The sequence below is a fragment of the Heloderma suspectum genome, chromosome 1 (assembly GCF_057233095.1).
Source record: "Heloderma suspectum isolate Gila_16-S chromosome 1, 16-S_ref, whole genome shotgun sequence".
Lineage (NCBI taxonomy): Eukaryota > Metazoa > Chordata > Lepidosauria > Squamata > Helodermatidae > Heloderma > Heloderma suspectum.
In genome coordinates, this window is record NC_139458.1 from 256135749 (window position 1) to 256163698 (window position 27950).

General features: G+C 45.0%; 1 protein-coding gene across 5 annotated transcripts in view; it reads left to right on the top strand.

The window, feature by feature from the left end:
• Positions 1-27950, top strand: part of PAK5 (p21 (RAC1) activated kinase 5) — a 168622-nt gene that overhangs the window by 131279 nt on the left and 9393 nt on the right. For all 5 annotated transcript variants that reach the window (XM_084824964.1, XM_084824935.1, XM_084824973.1 and 2 more), the window contains 4 exons: positions 10579-11061; positions 15861-15994; positions 21421-21547; positions 26774-26899. In XM_084824964.1, the coding sequence (XP_084681090.1) occupies positions 10579-11061; positions 15861-15994; positions 21421-21547; positions 26774-26899 (870 nt within the window). The remainder of the gene's footprint in view (positions 1-10578; positions 11062-15860; positions 15995-21420; positions 21548-26773; positions 26900-27950) is intronic.

Genomic DNA, 27950 nt, shown 5'->3' on the forward strand with positions numbered 1-27950 from the left:
CACAGTTGATCCACCTTAAATTTAGATCCAGCCTGGGGTCAGAAGTCACATGATACAGCAACCTTATAGAAGTTCAGTAGATCTGGATCTGGCTACTGCCTAGATGGGAGTCCAGCTGGGTGTCCTATGTACACTGCCCTGAGATCCATCATGGAAGGCAGGTAGGATATATAACAGCTTCTTAATGACAAGCTGCCCCTGCCAAAATTCCCATTTGTGTACAGCTATTTAAGTTCCAGGACATGCTGCCTTGGTAGGAGATAGATAGACAGACAGACAGACAGACACTTGACATCCAGTCTACCAGTACCAGAGATGTGCATATCCCCAACCTGATGCCCTCCAGATGTTTTGGACTCTAACTTACATCAACCTCAGCCAGCATGGCCAGTGATCAGGAATGCTAGGAGTTGTAGTCCAAAAGATCTGGAGGCACTAGGTTGGAGAATTATTACTCGAAGAATTACTTCGTGATTACTCGAAGCCAACATGGATTTGTCAAAAACAAGTCCTGCCAGACAAATCTGATCTCATTTTTTGATCAAGTCACCTCCCTTGTAGACCGTGGGAATGCTGTAGACATCATATACCTCGACTTCAGCAAAGCTTTCGACAAAGTGCCCCATGATATCCTGATGAGCAAACTAGCTCGAAGTGGGCTAGATGAAACAACGATCCGGTGGATCCACAGTTGGCTACAGAATCGGACTCAAAGAGTGCTTATCAATGGGACCTTCTCAAGCTGGGGAGAGGTAACGAGTGGGGTACCGCAGGGCTCAGTCCTGGGCCCAGTGCTCTTCAATATTTTTATTAATGACTTGGAGGAGGAGGTGCAGGGAATGCTGATCAAATTTGCAGATGACACAAAATTGGGAGGGATAGCTAATACTTTGGAAGACAGAAACAAAATTCAAAGTGATCTGGATAGACTGGAGTGCTGGGCAGAAAACAACAGAATGGCATTTAATAGGGACAAATGCCAAGTTCTGCACCTAGGAAAAAGAAACCAAATGCACAGTTACAAGATGGGGGATACGTGGCTCAACCACACTACGAGCGAGAAGGATCTTGGAATTGTCGTCGATCACAAGCTGAATATGAGCCAACAATGTGATGTGGCTGCAAAAAAGGCAAATGCTATTTTGGGCTGCATTCATAGAAGCATCGCTTCCAAATCCCGGGAAGTACTAGTTCCCCTCTACTCAGCACTGGTTAGGCCTCATCTGGAGTACTGTGTCCAGTTCTGGGCACCACACTTTAAGAAGGATGCAGACAAGCTGGAGAGGGTTCAAAGGAGGGCAACAAAGATGATCAGGGGACTGGAAACAAAGCCCTATGAAGAGAGACTGAAAGAACTGGGCATGTTTAGCCTTGAGAAGAGAAGACTGAGGGGAGATATGATAGCACTCTTCAAGTACTTGAAAGGTTGTCACAGAGAAGAAGGCCAGGATCTCTTCTTGATCATCCCAGAGTGCAGGACACGGAATAATGGGCTCAAGTTACAGGAAGCCAGATTCCGGCTGAACATCAGGAAAAACTTCCTGAGTGTCAGAGCAATACGGCAATGGAACCAATTACCTGGGGAGGTGGTGGGCTCTCCCACACTGGAGGCCTTTAAGACGAGGCTGGACAGCCATTTGTCAGGGATGCTCTGACTTGGATTCCTGCATTGAGCAGGGGGTTGGACTCGATGGCCTTGTAGGCCCCTTCCAACCCTACTATTCTATGATTCTATGAGAAGGCTGGCATAATCAGTGCATGCTTGTTCAGGACCATCCTGTGCAGCGCAGGATTGGGCTCCTTCATTTCTAGGTTTAAAAACTGCAAGTTGTCATGTTTGCAGAGAAAAGTTAGAAAATGGATAGGTGATATTGGCTGTAAAGAAGACTAATAAAACAGAGAGCAGGCCTTCCATTGATCACAAGGCAAAGCTCTTTTGCCTAAATAGCAACCTATCCATCCAGCCACACTTACTCAGTTTGCATGTAACAATGGCAATTCCATCGTTGCCATGGGCTAAGTGGCAAGCCACGTGCTCATCACTTCCATTTTTAATTCACAGCCCAGGATCCCAGTTCCTGATTGTTCCATGACATGTGAACCTGGAAACTGTAGGTTAACTCTGAGTTAAACAACCCACAGTTATCCCAGGAATTGCCCATGGTTTGCTATTGGGTTAATACTGGGTTATTTAACCCACAGTTTCCGGGTTTGCATATCATGAAACAACCCAGCAGTGGGGCATTCCTGGGTTGTTAATTGAAAATGGAAGCCACAAGTGCACTGCTCATCACTTCACTTGCCCTCAGGAATTCCTAGGAATTGCCACCATTACGTGCAAACTGGGTCATAGAATGATGTATGCTGTTATTATTCTATGTTGCGTACGGGTTTTATGAGATACTGATCAGTGTTGTTGGCAACAATATATGGGATCAAATAGACCAGCCTTCACCAATCTTGTGCCCTCCCAATGTTTTAGACTACAACCCCCATCAGCCCCAACCAGCAAGGTCAATTGTGTCATCCAAAACATCAGGAGAGTGCCGGGTTTGAGGAAAGCTGAAGCAGACCACTGAACGAACAGATCTAGAAAAGCTCTTATGTACTCAAGCCATCATTCCCCTTGTACAATTATAACTTGAAATTGTGAGGTCCTGTACAGGCAGAAAAGTCAGAGGAACAGTCATCTGTGCATGTAATTTTCATTAACAGTCAGCCTTCCATGATCATTATAGCCTGGACAAAATCCTCAGTGAATCTAGATTCTCTCCCTCCCCCCAACCTTTGTTTCTTGTGGTTGTAAGAAAGAGTTCTTCCCAGTAGGCCGAATTAATTCATGGCTGTACTCATTTTGTGTGTCCGTTGCTTGTATCCAACTCATTTCTGTCTTGGGGATTTGCTGCTTTATGATGCAGTTGGTGGCTCTAGTCAGCATTTTTGGAGCCATTAGAAGTGCTTCATCTGGGAAATCCAGCAGTTCTACGCTTCAGAGACGCCTCCTGAAAGCCAGCAAAACCTTCCTGCCATCAAAGCTGCGTAAGAGAGGAAAAGACAAGTGAGTCTGCTGAACGCAGGAGGAGGCCAAACACTGATCTAATTCTGTACTTTAAATCCATCTTCCCCTGCTGAGCAGACCTCAGTCACGAGCACTCCCTTGCCATGCAACAGCCTACAGTGACAAATTGATGCTGCAGTAAGCTTTTCTGCCCCCCTGCTCCCCCCCACCGCAGTCTTAGCATAAAATGGTCAAATGATGTTCCACTGCAGAATTCAATTTCACAGTTCAGTTGGGTCCTTGATTACACTGCCAAATTCAGATTAATGTGCATTTAACTAACATGGATCAGGGAACTTCTGGCTCGCAGCCAGCACTGAAACTAGTGACGGAAAGAGCTATGTAGACCATTATGCTCTGTCCACCCCTCTGCTCCACCACTGAAATTGATTGATTAAATAAATTCACTGCTATAATTATTTGTAATTGTGCTACATCATGATCCTGTGTCTACCCCCCCACCCACCCACCCACCCACCCACCTTGGAGATGTTACATACATTATCCCAAGCTATTTTGCTTTGAACAGAGCTGAGGATTATTCATGATCAGAATGGCTTACAATTTCTTTCTTTTCTTTCTTTTTTCTTTTCTTTTTTTTTATCCTGCACCCATATAGGTGTATTTTGCTTATAAATACCCAAAAGACTATTTGAGAACGTCTAGAAGTAATGGATAGAAAGCTAGGTAAGACCTTTCCCAAAACGAAAATACGTACAAAGAATGCAGTAGTCTGAATTCTGAACACTCACAATCAAGTTTGATTGAAATCATATAAAAAGACGTTATTAAAAGTTGCCTCTTCAAGATTGTCAGTGATATAATATCCTCCAAGACTGATTCTGATTTTGATTAGTAATAATCTATTTTGTGAAACTGCAGTTAATTAGCTGGTCATTTGAGAAAATCATTCAGGAAATGGCAAACTCTTATTTTATATCTTTCTAAAATAATAATCCTTCTAAAATCATGACTGCCCTTTATATGCTCATGCTGTAGATTTTCTTAGGGATGAGATCTCGGTGATCTTCCAGACTATATTTATTGTTTATTTTTTGTTCTACAGCATCACTCCACTCAAGTTGTGTGCATATTATTGATGTCTGTAGCAATATATCTATATCCACTACAAGTGTGCACACACCCCTTTGTACAGATGTAAAGGCAGCTGGGCAAATCTTTACTTTGCATATCTCTTTACTTTTCAAGTGTGCATTTGCAGTAATGTAATTACTTGGGATGCACGAGAATTTCGTTTTTGCTCTCAAAACGTATGAGCATGCCCTGTTCAAAGCTCCAAATGCAAGGGCAAGCATGTGTCCACCAAAAAATTCTCACACTGTCGAACGTGTGCTCATGTTTATCTTATTCCTGATTCCCAGTTTGATTCGAACACATTTCCTAATGTGCACAAATTTCTTCAATAGACTGAATCAGCCATGCTTTAGTCTATGGAGAGAATTTGTGCAAATTTGGGGAGATTTACTCAAATCTCCCATTTGGATCACTGCTTGATTTGCGCAAGTTTCCCGTTCACACAAAATGAGCAGTATCGCAGATGCAAATGGGAAACTGACATGAGACAAGCAGCAAGTCGATATTCAGAGAATCCTATTCCTAGCGCACATTTGCCCATTCCTACACATTAGCACAAATGCGCAGTTACAGATGAATGAAATTCTCCTACAAAAAAGCAAATTCCATCAGTGAGCCGATGACAGAATGAAAAATGCCTGTCAAAACACAGACAGAACGGATTTAACAAAATCTGTAAATCCCTACTTCTGAGAATAAGGAAGTTCAAAGTCCATCAGTATTGTGGTAGATGCAGATGAAAAAGACATACTGAAGCATTGACACTGATTTCAGTGGACCAATGGCAGCTTCAATCACCATTGGAGTGACAGCCTTACTGGATCAGATCATGTAGTGTAGCATCCTATTTTCCACACTGACCAATCAGATGCCTCCAAGAAGTATATAAGAAGAGGATGAAATGAAAAGACCTCCCTAACTGTTGTCCTCCAGCACCTGGCATTCAGTATCATGCTGCCTCTGAATATGGAAGTTCCATTCTGCCATCATGGCCTATATACCCATTATATCTTCAATGGGTTAGATCCAGATTTAGCCATACTTAGAGCAGACCCATTGAAATCAATCGGACTTCAGTTAGTCATGACTAGCTGAACTCTCATTTATTTCAATGGATCTACTCTAAGTATGGCTAAATCTGGATCCAACCCCATGTACTGTAAGGCCTTTTAAAGCCATCTAAGCCAAGGGTGGGCAGACTTCAGGCTTTCAGGCTCTTCTTTGTTTTTTTATTAGAACCCCTGAGTTCCACCAACTAGAGGCAGGTGCAAAAGACAGGCCATCACCACTGTATATGAAGAAGTACTTCCAATCATGGATACTGAATCTACTGCCAATCAAATTTCACTAGTGACCCCCACCTGCTCCCAAGTTCTGCTTTCTCTGGACATCATTCCTCTGCCACAGCCACCTTAGTTATCTTTCCTCAACTGAAAAGCCCCCAAACCTTTTGTCTTTCCTTATGGGAATGGTGCTCCATCCTCCCAATCATTTTGCTTGCCCTTTTCTAGCTCCACAACATCCTTTTGGGGAGTAAGAAAATAAGATGTTCAGAGGTGCCAAGGCCCCAGACACAGCACAGGTCAAAGGAACTCTTCAATCCAGGTCTTTTATGCTCAGAAAAAAGCTCCAAGCAAACCAAACTTAGTATAGTAGTTCGCATTTAAAGCTAGAATCTCGGTCAGCTTAAAGTTGAAGGAAGGAAAAGGCATTTCAAGTCTGTTTTTTATCCAGTGTTGGAAATAGTCAGCATTTGACCATTCAAGAGAGATCCAAGACCCAGCACCTCTTTGTTTTGTTTTGCTCACTGTCCATCCCAATGGTTAATCAGACGGATCTGCAATTAAACCTTTAAGACAGCAATCCTGTACATGTCTATTCAGAAGTAAGTCCTGTTGAGTTGAATCAAGCTTACTCGCAGGTAAGTGGGTATAGGATGGTAGTCTAAGTTGATTAATTAACCCTAGGTGCAGCTGCATGTTTGCTTGTTTATTATTTAAAGTATTTTTATCCTAGTTGTCAGCCAAAAGACTTCCAGAGTGGCTTACCTATGATCAGTTAAACAAGATAGCCCCTGCCTGCAGGCTTACATTCTGAAAAGACATGATACACAAAGAAAAGGAGATGAGAAGGGAAGAGGAAAAAACGGCATAGTCTTTTAGCAGGGCTGGTGGAATGGCTCTATTTACCCACTCATCTCCCTCAGCTCAGCCTGCTGGAATGGCTGTTGGTGGTGACAGCTGAGGAAGGAGAAGCCTTAATGGTGGTGGTGGGAGACCTTTCAGCAAGGCTGGTGGAATAGCCCCACTTCCCCCTCTCATCTCTCATCTCTCACAGTACAGCCTGCTGGAATGTGGTAAACTGGAAATGACAAACGGTTGTTTCTTCAAAGAAATCCTACAAAAATAACTCATGGTCATTTCTCCTTCATCCTTTTTCAGCTTAGTGGGGGCATTGATAAATGTGTATCCTTTGGCATATTCAAATGCCAATAGCCATCAATGTGACCAAACCTACTTTTTGCTTAGGAAAAGATATTACAAGGATACAATCTCTCATAGACCCCAGATCCCTGAAACCTAAGGCAGTGAGGAACCTCTTTCAGCCTAAGTGCTGGAATCTATTACAGAGAAGCTCTCTGGAGAGGCAGTTCGGCCTTTTAGAATGGGGAGAAAACTGCAAAAGCCAGGAAACCATTAATTGGCAGACAATTGGGGGAGAGGAGGTGGCCATCTGGCAAGTCCTGGAGAGCTGGATTGGGATCCCAGGTAGGGCAGATTTGGCTCACATGCCTGAGGTTCCCCACCCCTGACTTAAGGCAATGGTTCTCCAATCACAGACTGGAGAAATGACTTTAAATTCAAGGGAGACCTTCTGCTCTTGATACTGGGTCATAAACAAAGCTATTTTCTGGACTGAGGACACTATGAGTAAAATCCAACATTGGTCCTACTTAGAGTAGACCCATTAAAATGAATAGGACTTGTTAGTCATGACTTACTTAAGTCCCATTCATTTCAATTAGTCTACTCTAAGTAGGACTTGTGTTGGATTTTACCCCATGAAACATCGATTATGGAGCTAACCAAAGTGAATAATCAGGAAAATTGGTCACATGTCACGTTACAGATGTTCCTGTATCAATGACAAAGATGAACTTCCATCTGTTAGGATCCTGTGTTGCTTCGCAGACTCCAGCATATCAGTGGGTGCTGCACAACAATCCCCATCCCTTCCCCCCTCCCTATGCCCATCCAGAAGCTATTGCCTGCGCTCCTCCCATGTCACACAGAAAAAAGCGTGATGTATATCAGAGATGTATGTTGCACATCCTCTTGGCATCATGTCTTGTTCCAGCTTGTCCTCAAACTACCTGGGCAGCAGCAGCAAGAGCTGTCCTGCTCAAAGCATGACTGGATCAGTCCACGTTCCATCTAACCTGGCATTCTGTGTCTGATGGTGGCCAGCCAAATGCCTCTGGGCATTCAAAGGCGCGCGCGCACGCGCACACACACACACACACGTATACATGTGTATAAAAGAGCCAAGTGGGGATGTGAGGAGATTTCTGTCTGCTGCATTAACTGTATAAAGGACAGAATAAAGAGAGACCTGATTGGTAAGCTATAGACCCTAATACCCAAGCTGTCTGCCAGGACAGGTCATACTGAAATAGAATTGAGATTGAACAAAGGGCAAGGAAAATACGGAGGCTGCTTTAGACAGGAAAACAGAGGAAGTCATTTCACAGAGCAAGCCAATGATCTCATCCCATCCAGCAGTCAGACATCAGGAAACGACTGCTGTCACCTTTAAGAGAATGATTGCTTATGCAAACACATTCCTGTAAGCTTTAGTAACAGCAAAGACCAGGGTCTCAATCTGGGAAACATTTATTCATTCATTCATTCATTCATTCATTCATTCATTACATTTTTATCCTGCCCAATAGCCAGAGCTCTCTGGGCAGTTCACAACATTTAATAAAATACAGATAAAATACAGTGTAAACATTTAAAGCTACAATATAAAAATAAAATCAAACAGAAGCTCGCTGCAGAATATTTAAACACACAGTACCAGATAAAAACAAACTGAAAAACCAAAATGCTTGGGAGAATACAAAGGCCTTAATCTGGTGCCAAAATGAGCACCACGTTTCAGCACCACAAAATGGCTCCTCTCCTACTTAAGTCAATGAGACTGAAGCAGCCTAGCTGTGCACAGGTCTGCAACCCTGATTCAGATGACACTCCATGCAGTATGACAGTGCATGTGTTATGGAACTGGCTCTGTGACCCACAGTATTACGCAAGAGGGTCAAAGCTCTTTCAGCCAGAGGGCTGAAATCAGTTTCAGAGAAGCTCTCAAGGGCTGCATTCTGGTAGTGGGGTAGGCCAAAGGCAAAAATAGGGATGAGTGAGAGTTCTGTTTCAGTTCCGTTTTGGTAAGACTTTACCAAAATTCGCAAAGTTCCCTATTTTCAGGGCCCAAAGACCTTGAGATTAAAACATTCGGCTGTGGGAGAAATAGAAAATGCCAAATGCGTCAACCTAGGCCCAGGGCTTTGAGCGCTTTGGTCTTCAAATTCTGGGTTTTAATTCCCATGAATTCAGTCACCTTTAACAGCTACATGGCAGGCAGGTACAATATGGTCCTCTCCATGCTGGGAATAGCTGTACCTATTGAATTTGGCTGCTGCAGGTGGGTGCGGATTTCATTTCAGCGTGTTTTCCATCAGAATTTACCCAATTTCATAATGCCTTCATGTCTGGGAGAGAAAGAACTTGAGATTTAAAAAAAAATCAAAAACGGGAGAAAGCAAGCCCATCCTTAGGCAAAAAGAGGCAGAAAAATACCAAAAAAATGTGCGCATCTTTTAGCTTCAAGCTCTCACTGCCAGTAACTGAGCCTTAGGAGAGGCATTTCAAGCTTTTGGAATTGGGTGAGAATGCATAACAGCTAGGGAACCAATAAATGATCAGTGGCTGGGGGAAAGGGGGTGCATGTTGGGGGAAAGGGGGTGCATGGCCATCTGGGGAACTCCAGCGGGCTGGATTAGGATCCCAGGTGGCCAGGTTTGGCCCACAGGTCTAAGGTTCAACAATCCTGATATAGGGCACAGACTCCAGTGAGAAGCTCTCCTGGACAAGCCCCATTGATGTGAATGTGACCTGCAGTAGTTAATGGGCTTGTGCAGGATGGCTTGCTAGTGAATTGTGCCTTTAGTCTGCCCTGCAGACTATCTCTTTACGGTCTGCATGAATTAACTCTACCGGACTCAGAGAACCATGCATCTTGGAAAAGCAAGGAATCAGCAATGAGCTACTTATGAAGCTGCCCTATTCAAAGTCAGATCACTGGTGTCTGTCAACAGCTCCCCAAGGGATCAGGCACGGGTCTTTCCCAGCCCTGCCCTGCCCTGCCCTGCCCCAAGATCTTTTAAACCCTGTTTTGGGGTTCAGCCCTGGTGCTTCTGGCTGCAGGCCTCCTCTGCTTCCCTCCTTACCCCTGAGCTATGGCAACGGCACTGCTTGAGAGAGGCTCTGAAAGGCATCTCTAGGAATGGGACTATGTTGCACCACTTGAGACAAGCCACGTTTAAGAGCCAGTGTGAGGTTCTTGAGCATGGGTGCACAACAGTTCGGCCCCAAGGGCCATATCAAGTGTCTGCTGGGGTGCCAGGGGGCACAAATGTGTGTGCATGGATACACACAGTGGAGGGTGGTGGCTCCAAGTTTGGTGGGGTTGTGAGTCCATTCTGGGTTTTAGTCAGAACCAGCCAGAACTCTAAAGGAGCAATCCAAGGTGCTGAACCCATTTGGGCAGGGGGGGTTCAGCACCATGGACAGCTCTTTGGAGTTCTGGCTGGTCCTGACTGAAACCCAGAATGGATTCACCGCCCCACGGAAATCAGAACCGCCAGCCTCTAGCGGACATGAATGTGTGTACACACGCACACACACACACTCATATACACTCATTCAGACACTCAGCCATGCACATACACTCACATTCGTACACTCATACACACACACATTTCCTCCAGACACACACTCTCCTCCTCCCCACCACCAGGCAGGTCTTTCCCTTGGTAGTGCTAGCAAGGGAAAAAATTGTCTTATCTCAGGAGAGATTGGAGTTAAGCGAAGGGTTTCTCTTGCTTCCCCCATCACTAGTGGTAGCACTAAGAGTAGAAATTCCGGGGGTCCCCATGGCTCCACAGGCCACATTGGAAGCAGTGAAGGGGCACATGCAGCCAACAGGTATCTCTCCTAGGGAGTCTGTCATGCCCCCTGGGTAAGGTCATCCAACTTGAGACGGACGCCAGAGTAGCAAAAGTGCACATCCCATCATGATTAATTGGGGAAACACCCCATGAGCATGAAAATGAAGCTGACTTGTTGATTCGCCTCTTTTCACAGCTGGATTATGATCGGGCACAGATGGTCGTAAGCCCGCCGCTGTCTGGATCAGATACTTACCCTCGAGGCCCAACCAAGCTACCTCAAAGTCAGAGCAAAGCCAGTGGCTACCAGTACCCAGCCATCTATCACAAATTCTCTCACTTTCACCACCAGCCTTCTCTGCAGCCGAGCTCGCATTACGTTTCCACAGCTTCTTACCCAAGCTCCCCGAGCATAACTTCAAATGCTTACCCTCCGCCAAGCTGGGGTTCGTCCTCAGATCAGCAGACATCCCGCGTGTCACATGAACAATTCCGGGCAGCCTTGCAGCTGGTGGTGAGCCCAGGGGACCCTCGGGAGTACTTAGACAACTTCATCAAGATTGGGGAAGGCTCCACCGGTATCGTTTGCATTGCCACGGAGAAGCACACAGGGAAGCAAGTCGCGGTGAAGAAGATGGATCTCAGGAAGCAGCAGAGAAGGGAACTGCTCTTCAATGAGGTAAGTCATTTTGGAACCACAGGGAGATGCTTCCACACTACTTAAGTACATCACCGTTGTACTTAAGTACAACTTAAGTACAACTTAAGTACATAACCGGATTGTGCCTAAGATCTCTATATAAGACACTGAGATTCCAGACTGAACCAGCCTCCTCCAAACTAATGGACTCCAGGGGCATGATCCAACCTGGCACTATCGCTAATGTAAATTACATTGCACTAGTGTAAACAACCACTAGCACAACACCAGTTGTGTTTGCTGGCATGACGGGTTTTCCAAGGAAGTTTTCCAAGGATGCCCCAGATGTTTTAGACTACTACTCCCATCATCCCTGACAATTGACCATGCTGGCTGGGGCTGATGGAAGTCAGTCCGAAACAGCTGGAGGGCACCAGGCTAGAGAGATCTGCTCTGACCCGTCAGATGGCAGTGTGAGTGGTTAGAGCATTGGGTTTAGACAAGGGAGACCCAGCTTCAAATCTCTTCAATCAGCGGCAAAGCTCACTGGGTAACCATGGACCATCACTGTCTCTTAGCCTACCTTGTAGGGTTGCTGTAAGGACAAAACCAGAGGGGGAGAACCATGTTGATGGGCTTGATCTCATTTACAGAAAGGCAGGAACTACATAAAATGGATGTCCAAGGCCAAGGCTTAATATATCCTGGAAAGCAGGCATACAGTCATAAAAGTTCAAAAGTAAGATCCATTAAGTGCAAATGCCGGTACACAGAGAGTTAGACTGTTTGTAATGCATTCACCTCTCTTTGAATTGGCGCACACCCTCAGATCAGGTTCCATCATATAGGCCCAGAGAACTGGAGGCCACCATCTAAATTTGACACCTTCAAGAATATCACTTAAAGCCCAAATTCTTGGTTATCACATCTCATAAGGGAATGGAAGTGCTAGTAAAGCATATGTGAGAAAAGTCAAATTAATTGCCTGAATTTCCAAGTGATTCAAATTCAGATGTTGAGCGGGGAGAGAAAGAGAGGTGTGTCATGGTTTTGCAATCAGTAATATGTTGCAGGCTTGCAAGCTTCCTCTTATTTATTATTTTATTTAAAATATTTATATTCTGCTTTTCAGGGTTGTTTTTTTTTACAATGTGGCTTACATAAAACAATCATATCAGTACAATTAAATTCAGTCAAACCAAGCAATAAGCAATAAAAAGACAACACTATAAAATCCAGGAGTCCAACATAAAACAGAATCAATCTGTAATAAGAAGTATTCTGAATTTTTTTTTAAAGGGTTTGAAATTCCACCTAACAGCAGGAAGAAAAGAAACTTGGCAAATCTCCCTGGTGAGAGAGTTTCACGATCGTGGGTCTCTTCTCTCTCCCACTCTCCCTCATGCATGTCAATTTCCTCCTCCAATTTCCTGGTTTGGGGTAACCACTGTTTGCATGACATCCAAACCAAGCAAGCTACAGTTACCACTAACCACAGTTTACATCCCATCAGAAACCCACTGTAGTTCCTGATTCCATTTTGGATGCAAATTATGGTCAGCAGCAATCATCACTGGCTCAGTATGAGCCCACCACACAGCCCCAATGGCAAAACCATGGCTTGGCATCTGAGTTGAGTGGCCCACACCTCCAATCACACAACAGTATTTTACTGCTGTGAAGACAGCATGATAGAGAGTGTTCTGCAAGAGTCTGATGCAATACAAAAACGTCCTCATCTTGTACACACCTCCAGTGGCCACCACGTGACCATTCCCTAAGCCACAAAAGAAGTGGTGTGTGTATGGGATAGACTTCTCTCTGTGCCCCAAGCAAGCGCTCAGTTAACAGGGCTGGGACCTCAAAGGCTGGGAGCCCATCCTGTTGCCATGTCCTTTGGCTTTCTCAAGTGGCAGAAGGTCGTGCATTGCTTCTGTTCATGGATCTCATGCTAAACACTTAAAGGTGGTGTCTCCAACACAGCTAGAATCTGTGGCTCCTCTCCTCTCCTCCTGCTCGTTTTCATTCCTGTAGTCCAGGAGTGGGCAAGTCATGGTCCTCCAGATATTTTGGCCTACAATTCCCATCTTCCCTCACTATCGGGTATGCTGGCTAGGGATGCCAAAACATTTGGAGGGCCAGAAGTCACCCAGTCCTGCTATAGTCTCTTCTTTTGGGGGGCTACATGCACCCAAGTCTGAACTTCTCCACAGTCACTAGGGAACCAAACCCTCCCAGGGTGGCCACTTAACCATTGCTGAAAAAGAGGAAATGCATCACCAAAAAAAAGAGGACAAAGGAAGATACAGATTTGCATAAAATGTGCATATATATATATATATATATATATATATGCAAATTGATAAATAATTTTTATTTAAATAGAACTTTAGTACAACTTGCCATAGTGGGGAAGACTGTGACCAGGTCACCAGCCTTCTGTCCAGGTGCTAACTATAGATGGACATCTCCAAGGTCCCTAGGTGGTCTCCCTTCATTTCTTTCTCTTTAAAACGGACTTGGACTGGACAGCTCTTTGAATAGAGGACTACCCTCTGTAAAGTAGGACACATGGTCATCCTACAGCCCACACCGCTCCTGTCCCTCTCCCACTTCATTGTGTTATTGACCTTGTCTTACCCTCTTAGTAAACTCCTCTGAAACCTATACTCTCATCTCACCCAGTTCTGAGATCCTCAAATGGTCAGATCCTTGGACACCACTCTTTGGCTGCCGTCCCAAGAAGTTTGCAGTTCTTCTTTGAAGTCCCCAAAGCCAAAGTGGGAAAAGTCTGGTGCAACTACAGCAGGGAGGCCTAAAAGGATGCACCCCTTTTCTCATGTCCTCCAATGCAATGTAACTCACCTTACACCAAGTTAGGCAATCCGTCTATTTAGCTCAGTATTCTCTACTCTGGGTGGCAGCAGCAGCATTCCAGGAGTTCAGACAGGCGTCTTTCCCAGCCCTACCTGGAAATGCTGGTGATCAAACCTGGTGGGACCATTTGCATGGTGTTCTACCACTGAGCTACATCCTTCCTCAAAGCTCGTTCTGATTCGAGTCCATATCAGATTGCGAGCTCTGTTTGTTTTCTTTTTGTATGAAAATCCATGCAAAGTTTTGTGTGTTTTTCTCCAAACCTACGCATCAGTTGTGCGTGTTTGGAATGTACGCATTCTTCTCCCATTGATTAAAGCTTAGTTGTGCGCCTTTTTCAGAAGTACTCATTTTTTCATGTGCATTTTTCAGAAGTATGCATGCTGTCAAACACATTTTTTTCGTTCTGCAAATCACATTGCAAACTTGTGTTCAGTCCAGAAGGTCCGAACTGAGTAATACCTGGTCAAAAACAAACTGAAATGAATTTCTCATACATCTGTATCAAAACTTCTCCCCCACAGCAAAGCTGTGCTGCAGCAAGAGCAGAGGGCAGGTTGTGAAGGATTGTTGGTCTCACCCCAACAACCTTGCAAGGTAGGCCAGGCCCAACTTGGCCACAAGTCTTCTCAAGATTACTCAGTAGCTCCCTTCCCAGGCCAATAGGCACCGTATTTAGCACTGAAGTTATACAGGACACACCACACTAACTGGAAGTTGGATAAAAGTTTATTAGGGGAAAGGAACAAAGAGGAAGGGAAAGGGGAGAGGTGGTAGGTGGTACAGGAAATTACAAGCAAGTTACAATACTCAAAAACCAGAAATGCCAAACACCAGGGGTCACACTCCCAGGAGCAAAACAATAAAGCTAGCTAGTCTATTCTGTACATACCAAAGTATGGGCCTCTCAGGATAGCCATCGACCAGCAGCACACCCTAGTACCGTCAGGGCCAAAGAAGAGATGCCCGCCCCTTCTTTGGCCCCCTTTTTATTGCCTGGCCCTAGCAAATCAAGGCAGACTTCAAACATCCAGTCATAACCCAGTCCCAGGACACCCCACTCCACCCTCCAAGGAGGCTGAATCTTCCACCAGACACGGCTGTTATCACTTCCCCAATACGCCTGAGCAGAGTGTGGCCTTGAGCTGCCGGGCTGAGAAATGGCCAAAAAAACAATAGGCTTCCAGGTGGCTACTTCATACGTGACAACCCAAGCGGCCCTCATGGCTTCAACTTCTACTACCCTCATTCTTGACACCAAAGCACCAATGTTTGCTGCTGCAGTGCTGGCAGTGGTCGCAGCATGCCACCGAGTTGGGACCTACCCTTGAAGATAAACAGTGCCACACGTTGCCGAATGCTCCAAATGTAGAAACACACACACACACACACAGGCCTGCGGCCTTTCTAAATGCATACTTTGGTCGTGATTCGGAATGCCTGCTTAGTTAGACAACTGCAAAGGAATCGGGCACGCCCATCTTTGTTTGTTTGTTTAAAATATTGATATACTATCCTTCATTATCAGATCACAGAGTGGTGTACAAAATGCATTAAAACAACAATTAAAATAAAATGCAAAGATAAAAACAACAGAGACAATTTACCGAACTAGGTATTAAAATCAGCAAATGCCTGGGTATACATTTTCCTATCCATTTGGAAAACAGAAGCAAAGGTAGTTGTAGCTGTAGAGAAAGGCAGTTTGATCACTCCTCCTGCAGCCACTCCAGGGTGATGACTCACCCCATTCAGCAGGGTCTCCCGACTTCCTGTGTAGCATTTTCAGGGGACTGCTGTGGGAAGGAGAGGGGCCAGGGAAATCCACTTCTGTCAGCATAGTTGATCCAGCCTAAATCTGGATCCAACTCCAAATCTGTATAATGTGGCATATGCTAATAAAAAGAAGAGAAAGAATCCATACATGTGTAATTCATTGGGGGGCTTTGTTCTTCTCCTAGGTTGTTATAATGAGAGACTATCATCATGAAAATGTGGTTGACATGTACAACAGTTACCTTGTGGGCGATGAGCTGTGGGTTGTGATGGAGTTTCTGGAAGGCGGTGCTTTGACAGACATAGTGACTCATACAAGGTAAGCTTGGTTAGCTTGCAACGGGCCCATTTATAGACAAGGAACCCCTTGAGCAACCTGGTCATTTGGAGAGATAGCAGGAAGGGCCACAGCATCACCAGGGAATGGCCATAGCTCAGTAGTAGAACCCCTGCTTTGCATGCAGAAGGCCCCAGGGTCTCGGGTACAGTCTCCAGAAAAGGTAAAAAGGTAAAGGTGTCCCCAACCAGTCGTGTCTGACTCTAGAGTGTGGTGCTCATCTCCATTTCTAAGCTGAAGAGCCAGCGCTGTCTGAAGACGCTTCCGTGGTCATGTGGCCGGCATGACTGAACACCGAGGAAAAACGCCTGCCTGAAACCCTTGAGAGCCGCTGCTGCCAGCCAGTGTCAGCAATACTGGGCTAGATGGTCCAATGGCTTGACTCAGTATGAGGCAGCTTCCTGTGTTCCTAGAGCTCTGCTGCCTGCAGGGGCTTCCCAGTTCACTCCAGCTGAAGTGAACTGAAACCAATTGGATCTCTCCATTTTTATTTGTTTGTTACATTTATATCCCGCCTTTTTCCTCTACTGAAATCAATTCGACCTTTCTGTAAGGGAGCATCATGCCCACATCAGAGCGCACACAGAACTATGTATAAGGGAAAGGTGATGAACTGATGGCAAGGAGAAGAATAGGGACATATCATCCTGCCATTCTGTCATGAGTAGCAACAATGGAAGAACAGGTGGAGGAGTGAGTGCTAATTTGGTACACACTCTACTGCTAATTCCTATTAATTCCCTCAGCTGTTTCTATGGCAACCTAGGAATTTACTAAACATAATTTGTACCAGTACCAGGAGATGTATCTGTAAGATACTGAAGTAGAGATGCGTGGTAATGTGACAGGTTTGGTTTCCAAAGTGGACTGGATGCATGGCAAAATGTGCACTGGGATGCAGCGTCTGTCAGCACTGCAATACTCTCAGTGGGCTGTGCATGCCCATTCACAACAAGTGCAACTAATGAACTATGGGCTAGCCACTGCTATAATGTGCATCAGTTTGCACCAGTGCTTTCTCAAGCAATGCGGAGGGAGAGGGGCAAGAAATCTACATGCACAGAAGTAGTTTGAAACAGCAAAGTAAGTCCTAGTAGCAGACAAGACCAGTGGACCTCAGGGATTGGATCCAGACTTAGCCATACTTAGAGCACCCCCATTGAAATAAATGGAACTTGAATTGGTCATGACTAACTTCAGGTGCAAGGCAGGTGATCATCCAAGATCAACATCAAAGGAGAGAATGGTCTCAGGATGCTACAAACAATGTTATTGATGAAAAGCCTGGCGTATTGCTATTTTGTTAGGCCTTCTTCAAAGGGCTGTAACAGTACATATATAGGACATAACTGATACAACACAGAAATTTAAAAAAATGTTCAAATCTATGCACAGGCCCTGCTTGCAATGTGCTCTTCTAAATGTGTATGTATGTATATATTTCTGTGTTGTCTCATTTATGTCCTATATATGTCTCATTACAGCCCTTTGAAGAAGGCCTAACAAAATAGCAAGAGGCCTAAATGTGTTGGGCTTTTCATCAGTAAAATTGTTTATAGCATCCTGGGACCATTCTCTCCTTTTGTGTTGTCATGACTAACCTCAGCCCATTGATTTCAGTAGATCTACTCTAAGTATAACCAAGTCTGGTCTAACTCAGTATAAGGCAGCTTCTGATGTTCCTAGAGTTCTGCAGACTGCAGGGGCTAACTAATTCTGGATCCAACCACAGGTTTACACCTTCCACACATTAATGAAGCTTCTTTAAAAGCATTCTTAAGTCTGCTGCTTTTATTTTGAAAGAAAAGTAGCTGATCAAGAGAGGTGGAGGAGAGGTTGCCATTTACTGTTTGATTGGCTCACCTCACCAGCAAGATCTGCTGTTTCTTTCAAAATAAAAGGGGCACTGTGAAACATGATGTGTGTGCTTTTAAAATGACCCTGCGCTTCACACCTTACCTACATCCTTTTAGGTGAAACGGGTGTAATATTTTGGGTAGCCTTGAACGTCTTTACTAGTTAGAGAATTTTCATCTTGACCTTTTTTCTCTGTCTTCTATTTTAAAACCTTCCCCCTCCCATTTTTAGCAACCCCAGCAGTGGGATTACATTGCATAGCTCTTCTAAGCCATCCTAAAAATCCAAATTAGCTAGGAATATTTGCCACAGGCAACATAGAGATGGGAAAGCCAAGAAGGGATTTATCATAATAACAAATCTCACTTCTCCACCACATACAGCTGCCTTAAATACAAGGGGTTGGATCCAGAGGTATGCTAGATCAACCGTGCTGATGGGAGTGGACTTCCTGGCTCCTTCTTTCCCATAGCAGCCCCCTGAAAATGCTACACAGAGAGTCAGGAGACCCTGCTGAATGGAGTGAGCTGCCATGTGGGGTGGGGGGAGATCCCAAAAATCAGGTGGAAGGAACTTCCACAAGTGGAGTCCTTCTTCTTATGGAAGGCATATCCTAGATCCAACTCAAGGGCTGGCTTTTCATAACATTTCTAAAGGTGGAGGGGCATTCTAAAGTGTGTTTTTAGGGCACCCATTCTCTGCTTGGAAAACCAAATGCCTCTTAGTGTAGCAAATGTATGTTAAAATATCTTCTGCCACACTTTAGAGCAGCCTTTCCCAACCTGGCACCTTCCAAATATGTTCGACTACAACTCCCATCATCCCTCAGCTTCGATGGCCAAGGCCATGCGATTTAAATAGCCTGGATTTAAATTAATCCAACTGTGAAGCCACATGCAGGAAGTTAAAGCCTTTGCAGAGTTCTCCAGTTGCCAGCACATAACAATGACATCACTGGCATGTGCACTACTTAAAAGTGGGAATTCAGTCTTGTGTTTCTCTGAACACCCTGCCCGAGGAAAAGTTCTGTGCAGCTTGGAAGTTTGCATACTGAATTTTGCACAGTCGCTGGTTCTAAAAGTGGGCATTATCTCATTTGCTGTGTGACTTTTCCTTATGGAACCAGGGCTATTTTTAAGATCGACTTCAGCCCACATACTAAAAATTCTCCCACTTTTCATTAAGAGCTATTTTCTGTAATGTTAGTCACCATGCCAAATATTTTGACAGGCGTTTAATTGCAAACAGATGCTTCCAGAAAACTCTCTCTTAAATGCTGTCATTAGGGCTGGATTCATTAGAATCAGTCCTTAATCTTCGTTTGAACATTTTCTGACCTTCCCTCTAAGATTTTACTGAAGTGTCTGCAACATTTACATAAGTAGTATAAGGCACGGGCAAGCAGAGCATCGATCACACTGGATTGACCATGGACTTGGGCCATGGTGAACTGCTGACTGTTCCTGATGCAGGAGCCATTGAGAGTCTTCTTCTGCTCACACTCCTTGCCTTAACTTTGGGGGGCTAGGTGTGGTCTCCTTCCCCATCCCAGTCTCACGGGCTTCGCATCCTCCTGAGTGCCTGCTGTCCAGCCATTTCCACCTCCTTAACTGCATCACAGCTGCTTATCCCAGCCGACCAGTAAGCCTGTGCATATGCAGATGATGGTCCCAGGCCATGAAATGGTACAAGGGGGCAAGAGGGCGACAGGCTGTTTTCTGGGCAGGCTCCCCCAGCTGGTGGAGTTTGTGACAGCAGGAGCAAATTTGCATGCAAAAGTTCAGTTCCTGGCATCTCCAGTTATATGGTGATGGGTAAGACCACTGCCTACAGCCATGGAGAGCTGCTTCCAATCAAAGTAAACAATACAACTGGGCTAGACGCACCAATGGTCTCACTCAGTATAAGCCAGGGGCGGGCAACCTTTTCAGGCCTCTGGGCACATTTGTCATTTTTTTCAGGGCCGTGGGAACATTTGTCTTGTGGTCATTTGGGCTAGTGGACATTTATCTTTGGGATTTTCTTACCTCCAACCCTTGTCAGGATTCTATATTTCCCCCCACCTCACCCCCCCACCAGGTTTCTCTGTTTTCTTCCCCTCACCCCTGCCAGGATTCTGTTTTCTCACCTCCCCTTTCCATGATTCTCTGTATTTTTTGCCCCCCGCCCTCTGCCAGGATTCTCTTGTTCCCCCCTTATCAGGATTCTCTGTTTTCTTGCCTCCCCTTTCTATGCCCCTCTGTTCTTTTGCCTCCCCCTTTTCCAAGATTCTCTATTTTCTTGCCCCCCCTTCCAGGATTCTCGGGGGGGTTGCCCTCCTCTTCCAGGATTCTCTGTTTTCTTGCCTCCCCCTTTCCAGGATTCTCGGGGGGGGGGGTGGCCCTTCTCTTCCAGGATTCTTGATTTACTTGCCTCTCCTTTCTAGGATTCTGTCCCCCCCCCCTTTCCAGGCTTCTCAGGTGTCCCCCCCCCTTTTCCAAGATTCTGTTTTCTTGCCTCCCCTTCCTAGGATTCTCTGTTTTCTTGCCCCCCCCCCCAACTTGCCAGGACCAAATAAGTACAACAGTTGCAAATAAAACAACCAGCACATGATAAAGAGCAGACAACTGCTATAATTAAACCACTTAACTCTAATATGTGTACAAAAGTCTTACATGCATTTTATTACAAAGTGTATACATATATATCCTATATGAAATAAAATCCAAATTTACAGGGGCTGAAGGCTAATGAACATTACACCCCACCTAAAAGAAATCCAACGACTACAATGCACATGTGTGATGTTGGAATAAAAGGCACTAAGGTCTAAATTCCTGAATAGGTATGTGTAGATCTTTAAAGAAATAAGACATTAACAAAGAGAACCAAACTAATATCCCATTTCATTGAACTTCATCAGGCGCTGCCATTGAGGAACAAAGGTTCATGATCAATAGACCCACAAGTGGATGCTTTCCTCATATTTATTGGTATGCAACTTGTGCCTCTTCTGCCACATCCTAACCCCACTCAGACAGCTGTCAAAGGGGACTAGGATTGCTCTGGAACATCTTGTCTAAAGAGCACATAGTTTACCAGAAACTAAATATGAATCTCTTGCTCTACAGAGTACTTTAAAGATTATGAAGGCACACAACAATGTGTTTCTTTTCATCTCTCTATTGTCTTCATCTGTATTTTTCTCTACAACCAAATATGCATTTGAATGCAATAAGCTATTAATAAATGTTCTTTCCCTTTTTGTAAAATATTCTTGATGAGAGTTGGGTGGATGGACTCGGGCTGGATTATTATTTGATATTATCAGTATCTACAAACTGTAATTTCCCATTCGGAAACAATATTTTTAGCATAGATTATAAAAATCTTTTATGATTGTTGTGCTTTGGGAGTTGGGGGGAAGTCTCAGACAGTAATGGGTTGAATCCAGGGGTAGACCTTCTTAGAGCAGACCCACTGAAATGAATGAAACTTGCATTAGAATAACATTGGATACAACTCATTATTACTGCAAAATGTGTTTTCATATGTTGCCTTCTGAATTCCAGAATGAATGAAGAACAGATTGCTACCGTCTGTCTCTCTGTACTAAGAGCGCTGTCCTACCTTCACAATCAAGGAGTTATTCACCGGGATATAAAGAGTGACTCTATACTTCTCACAAGCGATGGGCGAGTAAGTATTTGACATTTACTCTGACATTGAGTTTAGACTGAGATCGTGAACATGAATTAGGCTTCTTTGGAGCATAAGCCGGAATCTGTATACACCCCACATACAAATAGGAAGAGGTTCTGTGCACATATAGAAGAGGTGATATTTCATGCTGCTCCCTGGCTTTAAGTGTCCTGCCCCCAGCCACCAAATTTCCTGCTGTGGCGGCAGCGGCAGTAGCAAAAGAAGAGGTGGGTTGCTGCCAAACAGCAGTGGCAAACTGCAGTTGTGGCCTAAGAGGGCCAAATGTAGCTTTAAAGCCTTGGTTTAAAGCCAAGTTAGGCCACCATCATGGTTTGTGGCCAACATTCAGTGGCAAACCAACAATGTTTCTGCCACAGCTGCTGCCAGAATTTGGTGGTGCACAGCAGTGGGGTGTGGCCCCCAACAGGTTCCGGGGGTTGACGTGGGCTCCTGGAGCCCCCAGAGTTGCCCACCCCTGCTTTACAATGTCAAGCCCTCACCGCTCATGGGCTGCTGTGGGAAGGGGCACTAAAAAGCCCTCATGCGCAAGTGGAGTCCCACCTGCAGTGCTTTGGATCCCAGCCATACCTTGGTTCTGGTTTACTTTGTGACTGGAGTGCCACATCCCTACTTCCCCTTGCCCTAGGGAGAAGTGGTATAACCCAGTCTCTCAGAGGAAGGTATAGACGAACCTCCCCCAATCTGGCAGCCTCCCGATGTGTTGGACTACCATCCCTACTATCCCCATAGACCAGCACACCTGAAGGACACCAAGTTAGGGGAGGCTGGGGCCATGCTGGCTGGGGACAATGAGAGTTGTAGTCCAACCCATTGGGAGGGTGCTGGGTTAGGGAAGGCCAGTCAAAAACATCCATAGCGTAGCAACGAGAACCATGTACAGATGTTGATGTTATTTACCCAGCAGCACCAAATTAGCTCCCCTTAGTGATTAATTTGTGCATTGGATCAAATAGCAACACTGATTTGGAAGTATGGAAATGACTTCCTGGCTAACCAAAGGCTCTTTCATCTCCTCTGTTATCACATCCAGGCAATTAACCATGTAAGCAATGAAAAAGTGTCAGATCTGGGTAAGCAAAGCTTCACTGTCTCCAGCAATTGGGTGCTTAGTGATCCTCCAGGAGGGTGGGCAAGTGAATGTGCGTTCTGTGCACATGTAAGCACACAAGCAAACAGATTTGGGGTAGCTGCCTCCTAAACTACCTTTGTTTCTGTGATCATTGTAAACCAGCCATTCAGAGCACAGAGTTAAACAGCTGAGAGTGAGTCACAGAAAGAGTGAAACAGAGTGAGAGTGAAAGCTGGAAAATGCAGTTAAAGCAGTGAAGAGGCCAGACAGCAAGACCAGCTGCAGATGTGATCTTGGGCAGTTTACAGCACACAGACCTTCCTCTGAGCCAATGTGCCTAGGTGCCACTACGTAGGGATGGACAAAAGTCCCTTACCTGGTCCCGCAGCTTGCTTCGCGGTGGGGGGGAGGCGCTCCGTTCCTCCCCCCGAAATTCTGGGCGGGGGGGGAGGCGCCCCATCCCTCCCCGCCGAAATTCTGGCTGGGGGGGAGGTGCCCCGTCCCTCCAGCTGAAATTCTGGCCGGGGGGGAGGCGCCCCGTCCTTCCGGCCGCGAATCCTCTAGTCCTGCTGGGTCGCAAATGGCGGCGTCCGTAGCCGCCGCCGTTTGCGTTCCTGCAGTCAGCCGTGATAGGCTACGTAAATGTTTACATAGCCTATCATGGCTGACTTTGGGAAAGAAAAAAAAAAAGCGCATACGCGCTTCCCCCCCCCCCCAAAGTCAGCAGTGATAGGCTACATAAACATTTACGTAGCCTATCATGGTGTTTTTTGAAAAACTAGCCGTGATAGGCTACGTAAATCTTTATGTAGCCTGTCACGTTTGTTGTTGTTGTTGTTGTTGTTTTTTACACTTGGAAATGGCGGTGACTGGCGGCCGCCGCCGCGGCCACCACCAGGAGCCGCCGCCGCCAGGGACATTCGACCAAGGTAAGTCCCATCCCGGGGGGTGGCGGGGGGGTGGCGGGCTGTTTCTCCACCAATTTCGGGGGGCCGAATGCGTTGGCATTCGGCCTCCTGGAGATTCGTGGAGAAATTCTCCGACATCCCTAGCCACTAGCCACCAATGCAAAGGGTTGAATCCAATGCTAGCCCTACTTAGAGGAGACCCATTGCAATGAATGGGACAAGTTAGTCCTGACTTAAGTCCCATTCATTTCAATGGGTCTAGTCTAAGTAGGACTAACATTGGATTCACCCAAAGTAATGCTTTATCTCATCATTCTTCTTCTAGACTTTGCCTGCAATTCTGCTGTGCTCAATGAGGCTTGCTAAATCTCATCGATTTCAATGGGATTCAACCCACCTATCTGATGTCTTGATCATTTACACACTTTCCATGTACTAAGGGACATGCGTTACCTTTTGTAGACCTTCTCGCTGGGGTAGAGTGATAGAACCGCATAAAAAAATTAAAAAATAAAATTATTTCCAACCTTATGAATATTCTTCGGGAGGGCGGGGGTAATAATAGAAGTGCTGCTAAAAAGCAAACTGATCTCTGCTTTCTAGATATGCTTACAATTCTCATTATGCTTATTTCTACTATGCTTATTATCTCCAATGCATTTTTTGTCAAGAGAGGTTGTATAATCATCTGATTTTTCTCTTTTTAAATTGCTTTTAGTTTAAAAAGCAACTTTTATATACTCAGAGGAGCCATAGAGATGCAAAAGCTTCTTGTGCTCCAGCATAAAGGGAAATGGTTCTGGCACCCAAAATATGCATTGCTTCATCTATCTGTTATTCATGGTACAAAAAGAAGCCTTTGCCGTGCTTGAGCTTTGTTTTATAAATAGAAATAATTATTTCTATTCCCCCCCCCCCTCTGATGTTGAGTTGAGGGATAGGAGAAATGGGTGAGAAAGCCTTGATTTAAAGTGATGTCTGCACTGATGCCAAAACAAGACAGACAATGCCGATAATAAAATGCTGGTCTCCGCAAGGCAACAATGCACCAAGCTTCCTTATTAACTCTTCCTACAGCTTCCTCTTCTAGATCCCAAGTGCAGCCTGACATGACAAATGAGCTGGCAATCGGATGTGTTGCCTTTTCCATTGCTGCCATGCAAACGCAGGACTCAGTGCTATACCACCGGCCTTTGACTATTCTGTGCAGGGCACCACGATAGGGGTTATCTTGATGCACAATAGCATTCTGCAAAATGGGCTTTGCCGCAAATTGGTAAAGAACGCCTCCTTATTTTGCTTTGAGTATATTGTTGCTTCACTAGAAGAACTGAGCAAGCCATTCTACATGCATAACTTCTATTATCATCAGAGCAACTTTAAGCCAAGAGTGAAAAAGAGATAAACAGAAGGTTCTCCCATGTATTTTTATACCCACGCTACTGTTAACAGAGTAATCCTGTGGATGTCTAGCCCGTAGGATGGAGCGCACTGACTTTGGAGTGCTCCAGCAAAAGGCAGGAATGGCCTTTGAGGAATGCTGGAGGCATTTCCCCCTCCAGTTCCTCCTTAACGAGCATTCAGAGCTAGGCAGGCTTCTGCTTACTTGGCAGTGGACAGGGACAGGAATAGAGGGGCTTCTGGATCTGACAGATCCATGGCCTCTCCCTCCCCTCCTACCGGCATCCTTTCCACCCTCCTCATCCAAGGTTACAAAAGTGGCTGGAAGAGGAGGCACCATGGAGCTTTCCACAGTGGCTGAGAGAAGTGGGGGGAATTCTGATTCAGACTTGTTCTCCTCTCCTGAGGTTGTAGCTCTGTGTACAACTGGGGGTGGGGTGGGGAGGAGATCCAGCATATCCTATGGCCCCTGGGATGCCTTCCCAAGAACCATAGGATTGCTCTACAAGTATATAAGCAAACATCTGATGGACTGTAAAATCCACAAGCCCCTTAAGGAACAAGGGTCTTTTAAAAAAAGATTTTAAAAATTGATTTAATATACAATTTAATAAAGCAGTAAAGCAAACTTATATAACTTGATACAGGAATTCATTGAGGATTTGTTAATGTAAATTGAAAAAATGCAATTGATTGCTGAGACTCAATTATGCTGATGCAGAGAAGTCTATCATGTTGAAGCATGACCAAAAGCATATCTGCACAATTTGCCATGGGTAGTTTGTGGCCTTCTTGTATGTTCTTTGTCATTTATAAAATTTATCAAATAATACCAGGTCATCCCAAAGTCATCTGTTTCTTGTTGTCCTCTGGTGGCTTTCAGCTGTTTAGTTAGCTTTTCTGCAAATATGATATTCCATACATTAGTGTACCACATATCTATTGTTAAATGCAAGTGAGACTTCCCATTTTTCACAATAACTTGGCATGCAGCAACCAATAAGAATATAAGCATTTCGTTGTATGGTAATGTTTCAGTATTATCTTGAAATATAGTTAACAAAGTTAGCTTAGGATCCAAATAGAGTCTTGTTTTCAGTATTTTTCCATATTCTTAAATGATTTCAGACCAAAATCTATATATCTCATCACATTCCCGCCACATATGTTCCAAGCGTGTTACACTCCCTCCAACAGTTTGGACTAGTGTAGATTCTACACAAGGTTACAGGAGTTAGGAATGCTTCTACTGTTCTCCCATTCTGACACCTACATAGAGATGCTTTTTAAAGTTTTCTTGCTGACCCTTTCTCTTCAGATCTATTTGTATTAGCTGCTGCTGCTCCCCCCCTCCCTATTGAAGATCTTGCAGCACTTTTTAAGAAGGTTCATAAAGTTCAACATGAATTTTGTTCTTGTCCTGCATTCTCTTCCTCCTTCTCCATCCTTCTGTCCTCTCCTACTCTTTCCCAATTTCTGAAAAGAAATTAGGTCTTCTCTGTATATTCAAAGGCACTGCCAGTTCCCTTATCCTCATCTCTTCCTGGCTCTTCCGTTCCATGCATTTTTGTCATATTTTAATCACCTATGTTTCTTTCTGCTTCTTTCAAGCATCCTTAAGCCCTTAAAAATTCTGATCCCCCTTTCCCTCCAGATACTGTTCCATCCCCTTCCTAGATTCATAGCTTCATCCTCTGACACTCTTCTTGATACCCCACCCCTGATCTATCCTATACAATTAAGATGATGGACATCTGCTAAATATGTATGAACAACACGCACTGCCCACTTTACTATTTTTCTGATGTGCTCTTTATTTTTCAGATAAAATTGTCAGATTTTGGGTTCTGTGCCCAAGTTTCAAAAGATGTTCCTAAAAGGAAATCGCTTGTTGGAACCCCATATTGGATGGCACCTGAAGTGATTTCTAGATTGCCTTATGGAACAGAGGTAAGTAAAATTGGTGTCTTGCTCCATTCAGCAATATATATTAGGTTTTTTTTAAAAAAAATGATTATCTCATATCACTTATTTATTTAAAGCATTTTGACACCACTTGTGAAGGAAAAGGATCCCGCTGGGACTGGCCCCAACATCCCTGTGAGGGAGGACTGCTCAGGACCCAATCCTGGGATCTCCTTCCCACAAACAGGACTGGCCAAACCCAGCCTTTCAGTCCCCCAAACTACCCAGTAGCCACTAGGGATGTCAGAGAATTTTGCCACGAATCTTGGGGAGGCCGAATGCCAGCGCATTCGGGCCCCCAAAATTGGTGGCAAAACGGTCTGCCCCCCGCCCCCCCGGGACGGGACTTACCTTGGGTGAATCCTCCTGGCGGCTCTGGCGGCGGTTCGGTGGCGCGGTGGCTGCGGCGGCCGGTCTTCCGACCGGCTGCCACCGCCACCATTTCCAGTAAAAAAAAAAAAAGTGATAGGCTACGTAAAGATTTACGTAGCCTATCATGACTAGATTTTTAAAAAATACCGTGATAGGCTACGTAAATGTTTACGTAGCCTATCATGGCTGATTTAAAGGGGAAAAAAAATACGTGTACACAAATGGTGGCGCCCATGGGCGCCGCCATTTGCATTCCTTATTTTGACACGTCTTAGTCTACGTAAACATTTACATAAACTAAGATGGCGAAAATAAGGGGAATGCAAATAGCGTAGATTTATGGTGCTCATATGGGCGCTGCCATTTGCATACGCGTGTTTTTTTTTTCTTTTAAATCAGCCGTGATAGGCTACATAAACATTTACGTAGCCTATCACGGCTGACTGCAGGGACGCAAACGGCAGCGGCTACAGCCGCCGCCATTTGCGCACCCAGCCAGCCAGGATTCGGGGGGGGGAGGGATGGAGTCCCTCCCCCCCGCCAGAATTTCAGGGGGAGGGACGGAGCACCTCCCCCCCACCAGAATTTCAGGGGGGAGGGACGGAGTGCCTCCCCCCCACCTCGAATCAAATTTCATTAAAGGTAAGTCACTTTCGTACATCCC